Source organism: Cygnus atratus, chromosome 3 (assembly GCF_013377495.2).
Source record: "Cygnus atratus isolate AKBS03 ecotype Queensland, Australia chromosome 3, CAtr_DNAZoo_HiC_assembly, whole genome shotgun sequence".
NCBI lineage: Eukaryota > Metazoa > Chordata > Aves > Anseriformes > Anatidae > Cygnus > Cygnus atratus.
This window is the reverse complement of record NC_066364.1, coordinates 105,659,429-105,672,421: the sequence shown is the minus strand read 5'-3', so window position 1 is coordinate 105,672,421 and position 12,993 is coordinate 105,659,429. Positions and strand designations below refer to the sequence as shown.

The 12,993-nt window shown below is 36.9% G+C and overlaps 1 protein-coding gene across 22 annotated transcripts in view; it reads left to right on the top strand.

The window, feature by feature from the left end:
- The window catches only part of NRXN1 (neurexin 1), a 731,365-nt gene that overhangs the window by 159,403 nt on the left and 558,969 nt on the right, over window positions 1–12,993 (top strand). For 4 of the 22 annotated variants that reach the window (XM_035562070.2, XM_035562234.2, XM_035562108.2 and 1 more), the window contains exon 5: window positions 7,372–7,389. The exons of 17 other annotated variants lie outside the window; for them this stretch is intronic. In XM_035562070.2, coding sequence (XP_035417963.1) covers window positions 7,372–7,389 — 18 coding nt within the window. Of the gene's footprint in view, window positions 1–656; window positions 676–7,371; window positions 7,390–12,993 lie in introns of all 22 variants that reach the window. One more of the 22 variants, XM_050709929.1, reaches the window with a different exon arrangement.

The window sequence follows — 12,993 nt, the reverse complement described above, 5'->3', positions numbered from 1 at the left end:
TGTGCTGCTTACATTGTGTATTTCCAGAAGGCCTGAACAAGCTCAATCACTTGCTAGGCCATCAAATGAATGATGCAGCACAATGTAAAATGAGGGGGAGAACAGCTGTTTTCTATTGGTCTGAATGAAGTAGCTAAACAGCTACTGAGTTTTTTTTTGTCCTTTTTGGTTCATGGTCATGATGTGAATTTTAGCTGCCTAGGGGTGTTCCCACTGACTTCCATGAAGGACAACTGAGAATACTAAGATATTGAAATGGTTTGTATTCACTATCATGTATAGGAGTGTAAAAATGAGGAAATGAAACTTGTCATGGGTCCTGTTACTTACCTGTTATCTGAATTTTGGTCCTTGGAATATAGCTCTACTGAGAAAATGTAGAAGTAAGCATTTTCAAGGTATATTTAGATTGTCACATAAAGAAAACTTCATGAAGTTAGATTTAATATGAATGTCCCTTGAAGGTCTGTATTAGGACTGGTACTGTTTAATACCTTTGTTACTGACATGGACAGTGGGACTGAGTGCACTCTTGGCAAGTTGCAGATGACACCAGGCTGTTGATACTCGAGAAGGAAGGGATGCTATCTAGAGGGACCATGACAGGCTTGAGAGGGTGGACCTGTGTGAACCTCATGAAGTTCAACAAGTACAAGCTTCTGTATGTTGATCAGGGTAATCCCAAACATCACTAACATTGCTATAGACTGGGTGATGAATGTGTTAAGAGCAGTCCTGTGGAGAAGGACTTCGGGGTACTGGTGGATAAGAAGCTCAACGTGAGCCGGCAATGTGCGCTTGCAGCCCAGAAAGCCAACTGTATCTTGGGCCGTACCAAAAGAATCATGACCAGTAGGTTGAGAGAGGTGATTTTCCCCTTCTACTTACTCTGCTCTTGTGAGACCCCACCTGGAGTCCTGCATTCAGCTCTGGGGCCCCCAGCACAATCCAGGGGGATTAGAGTGAGTCCAGAGAAGGACCACAAGGATGCTCAGAGGGCTGGAGCTCCTTTACTATCTTTGCAGGCTGTGTGAGTTGGGGTTGTTCAGCCTGGACAAGAAAAGGCTCTGGGAGACCTTATAGCAACTTTCCCATACCTAATGGGGGCCTACAAGTAAGCTGGAGAGGGACTTTTTATCAGGGAGCATAGTGAGAGGTCAAGGAGTAATGACTTTAAACTAAAAAGGGTAGATTTAATTTAGAACACGGAAGAAATTATTTACTTTGAGGGTGGTTATATACTGGAACAGGTTGCCCAGAGAGGCTGCAAATGCCCCTTCCCTGAAAATGTTCAAGACCAGGTTGGATGGGACCTTGAGCAGCCTGAACTAGTTAGGTTTCCCTGTCCATGGCAGGGTGGGTGGAACTAGTGATCTTTAAATGTCCCTTGCAAGCAAACTATTCAGTGAAGGTGAGGCAGCTGTTCCACAGATGATAAATGTACTAGAAGTATAAAGGTATTTGAATCCCTGTGCTTTTCTAATGCCAGGTGAGCACTGTGCTGAATAGGTGCTCTACAGCTTACTTTCTCAGGCGTTCAATTTTAAATGCTCCTGTAATGTATTATACAGTTAATGCTGTTGCGTTTTGCATTTTAACACACTTGTCAATGTTTATGGCAGTTAGGCCAGCGTGCTCCTTGTTTACATGTTATGTTCTTCAGTTGGGGGGGGGGGAACAAATTATGCTGTTCTTAAAAATAGGGAATTGCTTCTTTTGCCTAATTGATTTCCAAGAACTTATGATGCAGATTTGATTGAAGAAAGCTTGTGTGATCTGCAGTTGGTTACCCGAGATGCACGTTTCTATAAAGAGGAGCCACGCAGCATATAAATTATATCATCACTTGGTATGGGTTTGGAAAAGAAATATTTGTAGCTATTCATAGTGTTTAAGCCTTCCAGAATACGCTACTGGATTTTTCCATTAGTTCTGTGCTAAATTTTTGATCAATGGCCATTGGGGTGGGGGTAGGGGGGGAATGGTGAGAGTAATGGATAAAGAGGATACATTGGGTCAAATGAAAAATCAAAATGTTTATTCAATTCTAGTTGAATGTTTTAGTTTTTTTAATGAAATTGAAGATGTTTTCAATTTTTAATCATCCTTCAGGTTATATGAGCAGTTACACTTGAAAAACATTTTTTTTTGCTTGTATTTACTGACAGTTTGGCAAAACTGAAATGAACTTGTAAAGTTTTCTTCAAATATGTTTATGCTTTTTTTCAGAACATTGAGTAATAATTCTGATCTTTGCGTAATAATACAGTGGCAATTGCATCTGTTGCATAATTACTAGATTATCTGATTAAAAATAACAGCCCACAATTTGTTTTCATGCTAGAAGCAGGAAGATGTTTAGTAAGAAAATAACGTGCTAAAAGGTGAATTCCTTCTTTAAAACATGTTACTGTGCCAGGAACACGTATAACTGATAGTTACATGAACTGGCACAGAACTTGACCTTTTTCTTAACTCAATGTTTAGAAATTAGTCTTGACTTCTAGTATTCCTCCAATACTATGATTGATTGGAGAATGTTCTAAAATACAGTAAGTCTTATGATAACTAAACAATTGCAATATCTGCTATTTCTTTTGGCTTTGAGAAATGACCAGCATTCCCAATAATACCTTAATACACAGTGCCACATCTAAACTGGAAGTGTAAGAGCTACAGGACAAAATTATTCTAATAAATGGGAGATCAGCAATATTGTCTTCAGATTCTTAATTTATCTCATTCTTGGTATCAGTGTTCTCAGAATCCTGCTGTACTTCAGTTAAAATTCCTTGTTTACTTCTATTCTTTCTAATTGTAAGAGCTAGATATAATCTTTTGATAATATGTACTTGTACCAAAAGAAAAAAATGTATTAATCTCTTATGAGCCTGATTACTTCTTTATATCAATAGTAGGTGTTAAAAATCTGTTTCTGTCCTCCTCAGATAAATGGTTGATAAAGCACGCCACATCAGAGAATCATGGTAGAATTGATCACTTCTAATTCCCATAGAGTTCAGCTCTCGTGGTGCCGTGTCACTGAGTTTATAAGTTGCTCTGGAAAATATTTCCTTCCAGTACTTTGCTCCCTACGGAGGGAAACGGTAATGTAAATCTGGTTGCATTAATTCCTTTGCTTTCCCTTGATCAACCACCACCTCTCCCCTTGTCAGACTTAAGTAGTAAAGTACTTGGGTATATGGCCTTTTTTCATCTTGTGGTTTGTGCATATCAATTGTCAATTTTTTCATGCTGAACAGATAGTTTGTTTCTGTAGTGCTGCTGAAGAAATAGGGTTTTGATAGAAATCTATTTCAAAAGTAATTTCAGTTGACTTCATAATGTTTTCTAATATGAGTTAGTGAATTACAAATCTGTGCAGGGTAAATGGATGGACTCCTAGACAAGTCCTTGCCAGCATTACTCTAGACAGGATGTACGCTAGTGTAAGAACAACAGTCTTGTTGCAGTAGATAAAACTAATGAAGTTGCATGCTTAAAGATCTTGCAGTGTAATATATTCAAGAAATGTTATCTTTTTTCTGAGTGCAGGTGTGTAGTTCGGTGGAACAGCAGCCAGTAGCATTGGCAGGGTTCTTAAAACACTTATAAAGATGGTATTTTTGTTTTGCTCTTCATGTTAGCTTCTTGTAGAATAAGCTTTTATTCTCAAGTGTAATCTGAAACATATTTGTTTCTGCATCTATTTTTTCTGCTTTCTGCCCATTCTCTTACAGTTTTTTCAAGATAGGTGTTTAAGCTTTGTTTTTAGCAGATGTGATGTCGCAATACATTGTCCTTTTCCAAAACACAATACCTGCTAGACAATCTTAATATCTTTTAGCTTATAAAAACCTAGTTGCACTATCAGGGTCAACACAGAACAAAACTGATGTGACAAGTAACAGCACTTCTTAGGCTTTCTTGTCTGCTTTCCTCAGAAATGGATACCCATGGTACCTTTTTAAAAAAAAAAAAAAAAAAGAAAAAAAGAAAAGAAAAAAACACCCTAGGTGAAGGTTCAGACAACATTCAGTAAAATTCAAGCAAATTGAGGAAAAAGTCTGCATTTGGCATCCCTGTTTGTCCTTAGCTGCTCCATAAGATAAGTAACTATGGGCTGAGAACTGATGCAGGTGGCCTGAACATGCTTTGAGCAGGCTTGATCAGATTAACTCTGGGTCCTTCCCAACACATTTCTATGAATATCTGAACATTTCATCTTTCACAGTATTTATTATTGGCTTAGCCTGTGGTTGTAAGGTCAGGTTTCAGGTATCCCAGGTCACAGTGAATAACATAAGTACAAGGTACAACAATGGAGAAGAGGGGGGGGAAGAAAAAAATAGTTCTTTGTGAACTGTTTTATTCACATTCTGTAAATTAAGGTGGGACTCTCCATTTGAAGTTGCATGCTTCTTTTTCAAACTTCACTGGCAGCATACCAGTTCATTTCAGGTATTTGTAAAAGGATAAGCCTCTGTACAATCCTAAAAATACAATTAAACTTGCGACTACTTGTACAGTACAAAATGTGCTTATAAGTCAATATTTTGTCAGACTTGTGCATTTCCAGAAACTGGTATGAGACTAACCTTGATGGTTTGATTGTGGTGGAAGCTTCACCAGTGTTTTAATTTATGAAAGAAGTCACATTTAAATAGGAGACTGCCTTTCTTATCTCAAACGTGTGTGATGTTAAAAGTCCTTGCTCAAGCAAAGTGTACCAGTACTTCACACATGGACTACTTGCAATTTTTAGAATATTTAGAAGTGATATCTTGCTTATAGCTTCATTTGCATGGCACATGTTGTAAGGTTTAATTGACTTATGTGCTTAAGATTCGGGAATGGCTTGGGTTTTTTATTCCTCACCAGAAAGATTATTTAATTTCTATAGCAATAGAGGGGAAGAGGGGAATGTATTAAATTAAACACTTTTAAGGGGTTCCTAAAAAAATAAATAAAATAATAAAAAATGTTAACTTCATCAGGATTAGTAGACTTCTTTTCTTGGTCATAGTTAAATTCATTCTTTTTTTATATACTGTTTTTGATATAGATTAACTGGACTGATTGAATATGATATCTGCATGCAAACTCTTCAATCTATCTGGACAGGAATATTTTATAAAACCTTTTTTCTAAATGTTTTCCAGCAATATGGCAATATTTTTGGCAGGAAGAAGTTTCTTCAGCTATTACACTCTTTTTGTTTTTCAAAGTTGGCTTGGGGGAGCAGATGATTGTTACCACGTAACTCAATTTTTCAAACAATTGTACTAGCTAATGTGGTGTTAGAATAACGGTATTCTGAAATAAGCTTCTTAAAGCATGTGTTTGTACACACAACTCGGAAAAGAAAGTTAGATCGTATTCAGGTATTACTCCTACATCCTACTATTTTATTAGAAATCGTTACATTTAGACTGAACTTTCTCTAGCAAGCTTCAAATTATTCATTGACTTCTGAAGAAATTAATAGAAAACGATTGTGTGTTTTTTGGGATTGGGAAGACATGCTGAGTTTTCTAAAACAGGTATCACTTTTTTTTCGAGGAATAAGATGTAATGGAAGGAGATGGAGAAAGAACCAAGTCTTTGTACAGCTGTCTCTGAACAGAGCATCTTGGGAAGACAATCCTGTGCAGAGTTGTGATGTTTTCACAAGGCAAGGGATTTTTTGGGGTTAAGGTTTAAGATGTTTGAAGGAACTGGCAAGATATGCTAAGTGCAATGAAGTTAGACAACTAAACATGTAACGTGACTTCACTTTACTAAACTCTATTAATGATCTGAAATGCTGTCTTTTCCAAAGCTATGCTCCTGAAAAGAAGGCAGCTCACACTATCTTGGAGGAAGGCTGTAGGGCAAGCTATTGCAATGACATACTGAGTTCCCACAGACTTGATTCTCAGCTGAGGTGAACTGGCAAGACTCTATAGGTGGCAAATCACTGCAGCTTCATATTGACTGGAGACACTTTGCAAACAACTCTTGTTGCCCTAATTGCTCTGAAAACAGATTGCATTTGTTTCCTGTGTTATCTTTAAAAAGTAGCATTTTAAACTGTCTACCAATGATCCCTATTTATAGCAGTAAAGTAGTTCAGGCAAAGGAAGTAACTTGGAGGTGACCAGTAGCTGAAGGCTGTGTATGTGCCCTGGCTTCCTTCCAATTCTGTAGACATCCCACAAGCGTGCTGCTCCATTGATTGACCTTCATTTCAGCTCTTCCGTAGAAGAAATGCAGGGGACTTAGTACAATCAGGCACCATTTTTTAACACCACTAGTTGCAGGCTATGTTTGTGATGAAGTATCTAGAATTAGCAAGACAAACTACTGGACTATGTGTCTTCTAGCTGAACCTTCTTCCTCTGGACTGGCCTACAATAATGAAACTTACACCTAGGGGAGTTTCAGTGGGATGGTTATTGAAGTGAAAAGATGCAGGTAGGCAGTGGTGCTGTGTAGATACAAACCAGATGGTACAAGTACTTCTAAAAGTCCCTTTTGTTATCATGCAGAGTAGAGGATAATTGTGTTGTAGACTGAATGCTTTTCATTAGTAAAGCATTAAATCCAATGAGAGCATGGGCATACGTGTGTTTTCTGCTACACTAGAAATGTGTATTTGGGAGGTCAATTTGATAAACAGCCAGTGAGGATCCTTCAGGGTTTATCATCCCATTCAAGTAGTATTTAGATTTTGTCTTTGATTAGTGTTGTTTCTATCAAATGTTACTGCCTCGTGGTTAACAACCCATTCAGTCTTGCTCCTAACTTCCAGCAACAACAACAATATGAAGACTTCCCTTTAGAACTGCCTGAAATATAACTAATAATAAGTTTCTAATATAATTAGAAAAGGTTTCTGAAGATTTCTCCCCCTTGCCCTTCTTCAGTAGGGGGGAAGGAGACAACAGAAACAAAACAATCTGTAAAAATTGTTTTCTTGGTGTAATGGTTTGGTGTTTTTTTTTTGATTGAAGCCCACTGTCCTGCAACTGTATGGTAAAGCAAATAGTTTTTGCTGGCTGAAAAACTGATGTATTGTTCTATGATTTTAGGATGTATGCTATCCTTTGTAGTTACGGATGAAACCTTGCTGTTCATAGTGCAAATGCACTGCAAAGGTGTGTGTGTGTTTTTTTATATATATAAATATATATATATATATTTTTTGTGTGTGTCCTGGTTTTGGCTGGGATAGAGTCAATTTTTTTCATAGCAGTTGGTATGGTGCTGTGGCTTGGATATAGGTTGAAAATTATGTTGGTAACACACCAATGTTTTAGTTGTTGCTAAGCAGGGTTTTCAGTGAGTCAGGGACTTCTCTAATTCTCACACTGCCCTGCCAGCAAGGAGGCTGGGGATGCACATGAAGCTGGGAGGGGACAGACCCAGGATAGCTGACCCAAAGTGGCCAAAGGGATATTCCATATCAGGTGGCGTCATCCTAACAAAAAAATGGGGAAGTTGGAAAGGGGGCTAAATTGGTATCTGTCTGGTGGTGAGCAACTGCATTTTGTATCACTTGTTTCTTCCTCTTTTTTTTCCCCTTTTAAATTAAACCACCCTTATCTCAACCAATGAATTCTCTTACCATTTTTGATTCTCTTCCCCCTTCCCACTGCAGGGGGGAGTGAGCGAAAAGCTATGTGGTGCTTAGCAGCTGCTTGCCATTATAGACAATACAGAATGAGTTGTCTCCTTTTTAAATGTGAGGTTTTTTTTTTTTTAGTGGAAAGAATCTTTCTTTGATACATGTCCTCACTCATATTTCAGTTTCTTCCCTTGCTGTGTTTGATATAGATTGTTTGGGGTTTTTTAGGATGCTAAACAGATTACTGTAGCAATGGAAGAGCTAAAATATACCAAGTGATCTGAATCATATGGCTTGCTTACAGCTTCTTAAGATACCTTCTGTAATGTCAACAGTTCAGACACTACAACAGTTGGCTAAACTAACTGAATTGGGAACAGAAATGAAATGCAGACTCTTGGAGTGTTTTTTTTTCTTTGCTTTGTTTTGACAAGAAAATCACTGCTAGCTGTTAATAGGGAGATGAAATTTCTTATTTGTTAGTAAACTGTGGTCTTGTTTAAAGTATACTCCATGGCTTAGAAATTGCAGAGTAGTTTATAGCTACTGGCTATAGTTATGTAGAAAGAGACATGGTGAAGATGTGTTTCAGAGAGGTCAATGGAGAAGCGTTTGGAGTGCTGTATTATGAAAATTTCAGTTAGATTGTCACTCAAGATGTATAACAGTTTAGTTTTTGCAATCCAAACAAGACACATACTATGCTAAGTGGAAAACAAGTGGTATTACCACATACGTCAAGATTTTTTCATCTTTGATTTTTATAGAGTTGGAATTAAACCCTGTTCCTCTTACAGCTGAATTTATAATGGGTTTTACATTGAAATTTCCTTAGAGTTCAATAGACAGAGAGGATCTGAGCTTGAAAGAGCCCTGAGCTAAAACAAGATGAAATTAGTAGGCCGTCTGCCTTACTATTGGAGGGCGTTTCTGTCTGTACATACGGAGGTAGAAGAGAACAGACTTCTGTAGCCCTTTCCACCTATCATGAACACAGTAAGAAAACTTCATCTGCCATCAGATATTTTAATGTTTAGTATTGGGAAGATTTGACATGGCAGATGATTTAAGACTCTAAAATCAAGCTTACAAATCAAAAAATGTTCATCTGTTTTCCCTTTGTGTTCCACTTTTCTAAGCTTAACGTAGTAAATTTGAGGTAAAATAAAAAGATTTGACACTCCTTCAAAAATGATTATGTAATATTTTTGTGTTTATACACTTCATGCATTTTATTTAGGTCATACCAGTTAGTTAATGTACAGCTGTTACTATTAAATGTGTTATGGAAATAGGTTTGTTCTGTGCAGCAAAGGCTAAATATTTCCATGAATTTACTTTTTCTGCTAGTAAGTAGTTCTAAATGTTTAAAATTTTTTGACTGCTCTCAGGCTTTGTCTGGCCATTCTTCAGCCGTAAAGGCAAAATAAACATTGTTGCTCCAAGGATGTCCTGCTAAGATGAGTAAATGAATCACTTAGTACTGTGGTTAGCTAATCTGTTTTAAATTTGTGTGGATTCGTGTATTTGGTTGAAAAAGTTTATTTTCGAGAGGAAAGATTCTTTTCTTCCAATTTTTTTAATCAGATTTATTAGATTTATTAAAAGCAGTTCAAGGCATCATTGCTGCAAGCCAACTCTTTACTTTTCTCTTAGCTAAAATAAATAATTGTGTTTTTTGGTTTTTGTTTGTTCATTTCAAAGCACACTAGAAAAACTACAGAAATAATGTCTCCCCATGTTTAGCAAGCAAATATTAATAATCTGAATATAAATTGTCATTATTTGAAATTGTGAAGTTTGCTTGTGGGGAATATCCGCTAGTATATCATATGATACGCTATATATAATATTATAGTATATACTATATTAATACTATATAATATATTTACTATTAGTATATATTTATATATACTATATATAAATATCAGCTAGTTTCCAAAGTTATTCATAAGACAGGGAACCATTTACCTGGAACTGTTTTAAACACAAGGCAAAAATCAAACGTGTTTCTTAACTTCTTCAGCACACTTCCTTCTGATAGTAGGATGCAATTCAGCCATAGTTCACTGACTTGAACATGAAGCTCTTACACTGTCTGAGCAGAAGGCAATTGGAATCACCTCTGTCAATGCAATATTCATAATTTACCACTACGCATTAAGTGTAGTAGAAACAGAAAGTGCTACACTGGCTATTTAATCTACACGCTTTACAGAGAGTGAGCCTCTAAGATAAGCATTTGAATAGTTTCTTAATTAACCACTGAGTGAAACATTGAGAAACAGAATTTTAAGTGTGTTCTTAAGTGTGTGTCTATAAGTGTGTGTTTAAGTGTGCATTCTTACAAAAGTGTTATCTGAAGATCTGTTTATACAATTTCTAATTACTGTATATGTTCATCATGTAAAGTATCTGTTATACTTCCATAGGAAAACCTGATTTAACACTGACTAAAGGTCTAGCATCAGAAAGCCAAGTAGGATTTAGCTTTTCATTAAGATGGTCTCAAGAATGGTACAAGAACCTTCCCATGGTGCCTGTCTGTCCTATCTGGCTAATAGCCCTTGTGGTCTTAATCCTTCACTTTGATAAATGCTAGGAGTTGCAGATTTTCTGCATGTTTGAATCAAAATTACTGTATTAAGTCTAGCTGTATAAAACAGTGTTCACATATAGCTGCCCAATGCTGTTCTTAATTAAAATATGAAGATAAAAATGTGAACAGGGCGTACTGTGGAGAGTGGTACCTTAGCCTAAGAGAGAAACAGTGCTGAAGTTGCAGCTCAGGCTTATGCCTGATGTTAATTATTGATAGGCTATGGAACACTACAGCAGAACAATTGTAGAAAATGAAATAGTGACTAATCCTCTGCACCTCAAAAGGAAAGATTATAGAAATTCCTTTGGACTAGGATTTGAAAAGCATGTACCTTGGCATACTGGCAGTGCTGTCCTGACATCTAGCACCAACCCTTTCTATTCCTTTGTTCTGTGTGAAAGTTGAGAAGAAAGTGGGTATTACCTTAACTGTAGTTATCTGCTTAATAAAAAGTATTAGTTGTAAACTTTTTTAACAGTGGCTTTGCTAGTCCAACAGTGATTTCATTTTTTTGGTCTGCATTTTGACACAGATTTATTGTGCCTTGGGGCAAGTCATCAACCTGCTCTTTGTTTCAGTTCACATACTTGTACAGTAGAAATAAGCTGGTTTTAAGGAATGAGGATTATTTGGCTGGTCTTTTGAAGTGACGGGCAGTAACTGATGTAAGCATTAATATGTGTTGCAGAGATGCATATAAATTGTGCTGCAGAGAAGTATTTCAAAACGGTTGTCACACAATGTCATCTAGGAATTTCAGGTTTTTTACTGCTGTACTTCTACAACAAAGGGGATCTGGAAAAGGAGCAGTTTGTTCCTTGTATTGTTCCACTGTTCAGCTGCTACCAGTGTGTTATTTAATAATTTTGTGCATAATAAGGAATAATTTAATATAATATTTCTAAATATAATATATTTCTAAAACTGCAAAGTAGTTATTAAAATTTCCGCATTAAGCTAGATTTTTGCCTATCTCTGTTTTAGAAACAGCTCAACAGTGGATCTTGTCTCTTCTGAGAAGTTCTGTTGCCAAAGACACCACCTGAACTAAAAGTACTAGGATTATAAAATCTTTGCAGTTAATGGGAGATTCTTGATTATTAAAATGGCTACGAGAGAGTATAGCTTGTTCATGGAAAAGACCAAGAATGAAAAGGCATTTAACAATGAAGTTGATCTAAAGTCCTTAGCATTTGGTGTTTCTTTGAAATACTGGGGAACTGTGGTCAGAAGACTTTTTATAAAGGTTAGGAGGGTATATATTGGAGGATGTATACTTGCATATATTAAAAAGGAGATTCATTCACATAAAACTAATTCCAAAATAAATACAAAGTTGAAGAAGAGCTGAAACATTTAAATAAAAAAAAAAGTTTGTTTAGAATCCTGCTGGTTCAAATTTAATTTGTCTTCCAACGTTAAACTGGGCAGCTTGACCACCCTGCTTCTGCAGTGAAGGCCAGTGGCAGTAGGTGTACTTCTTCCTGATGCTGCCTGGTGGTGAGAATTTCATTGCTCTAAATTTAGCAAGGATGCATCTGCCAAGTAGCATGTACCTCCAACGGTATGCCACAGCTCAGGCCACTGCAAAGCCTCTTTATCTGTCCCTTCTCCTTTAGCCCATACCTTGGGAGAAAATGATCTGGGAATACCTCTTCTTACACATACTCTGAGATCAGAGTATGAGCATTTTTTGGCTGCAGCACTGGCAGCAACAGCAAAGGGATTTACTCTCAGAATACTAGATTAAATCCCTCGATCTTATGCCTGTAAATTACACTGCAGACACTAATCTTCAGGTTTTATTCTCTTTAGAATAACTATACCTCATGGTAATTCATTGTTCTGACCAGACTAGCGAGCACTTAAATTGGTAATGTTTTGGCATTTAATGGTTTTTTTTTTTTGGAGCAGGGGAAGAAAACCAAACCCACCTCAAAACTGAACAGCAACAAAAGAACACCGCCCCCCCTCAAAAAAAACAAGACTGCAGTCAGCATAAGACCTTAGAAACAATCAACCTCCCTTTTATCATTTGTTAGGCGGTTAAAATACACAACCTGTAACACTTTCCAGAAAACAACTTGTTTCCCAGAAAATGCTGAAATGAGAGCGATTCCATCACTTTAAATAAATAAAGGTGGGAGGGGAAGGGAGGACCCATTCTCAAAATGGTCAGTAGTGTTTGTAATGCATTGGAGCATACTTGCAAACCAAAGCAGAATTTGTTTTGCCCAATTGAAAAAAGGGCTATGAATCTGGGTATTCTGTAGATGCTTCTGGAATGTGTCTGTCCCTGCAATGGGAATTAGATCAGGTACATCTAACGCTTCCCCAGTGAAAAGCTCTGAAACAAAAGATAGTCACAGGGCTTTGTGTTTTGTTTTGGGTATTTCTACTGCAACTTCATTGGTGGGGACAGAGTAGAAAATGAGACTAATATAAGAAACATAGCAGCCTGACTGACATAAATTTTAAATAATGAAGTGGGAAAGCATTTGAGATAGTGGAAGCGATAGTGGATGCAATTTTTCTTTCCTTTATAAAGAGTAAATAGGTATCATTTTAATTCCCCATCCTTTTTGAGACTTTCTTCTGTGTTACACCGTAGCTGTGATTTACTGGCTAAATTGCTTCCTTTTTACAGACTGGGGAGAAATATACTGGTGTTCTTTTCAAAGCAGCTGTTAATACTTATGTCTTATGGGATGCTGTACTTCAGGTGTGCATGTAAGTGCAAGCTGAGAGCACTGCAGCAGGATACAGATACCTGTTATTAGTT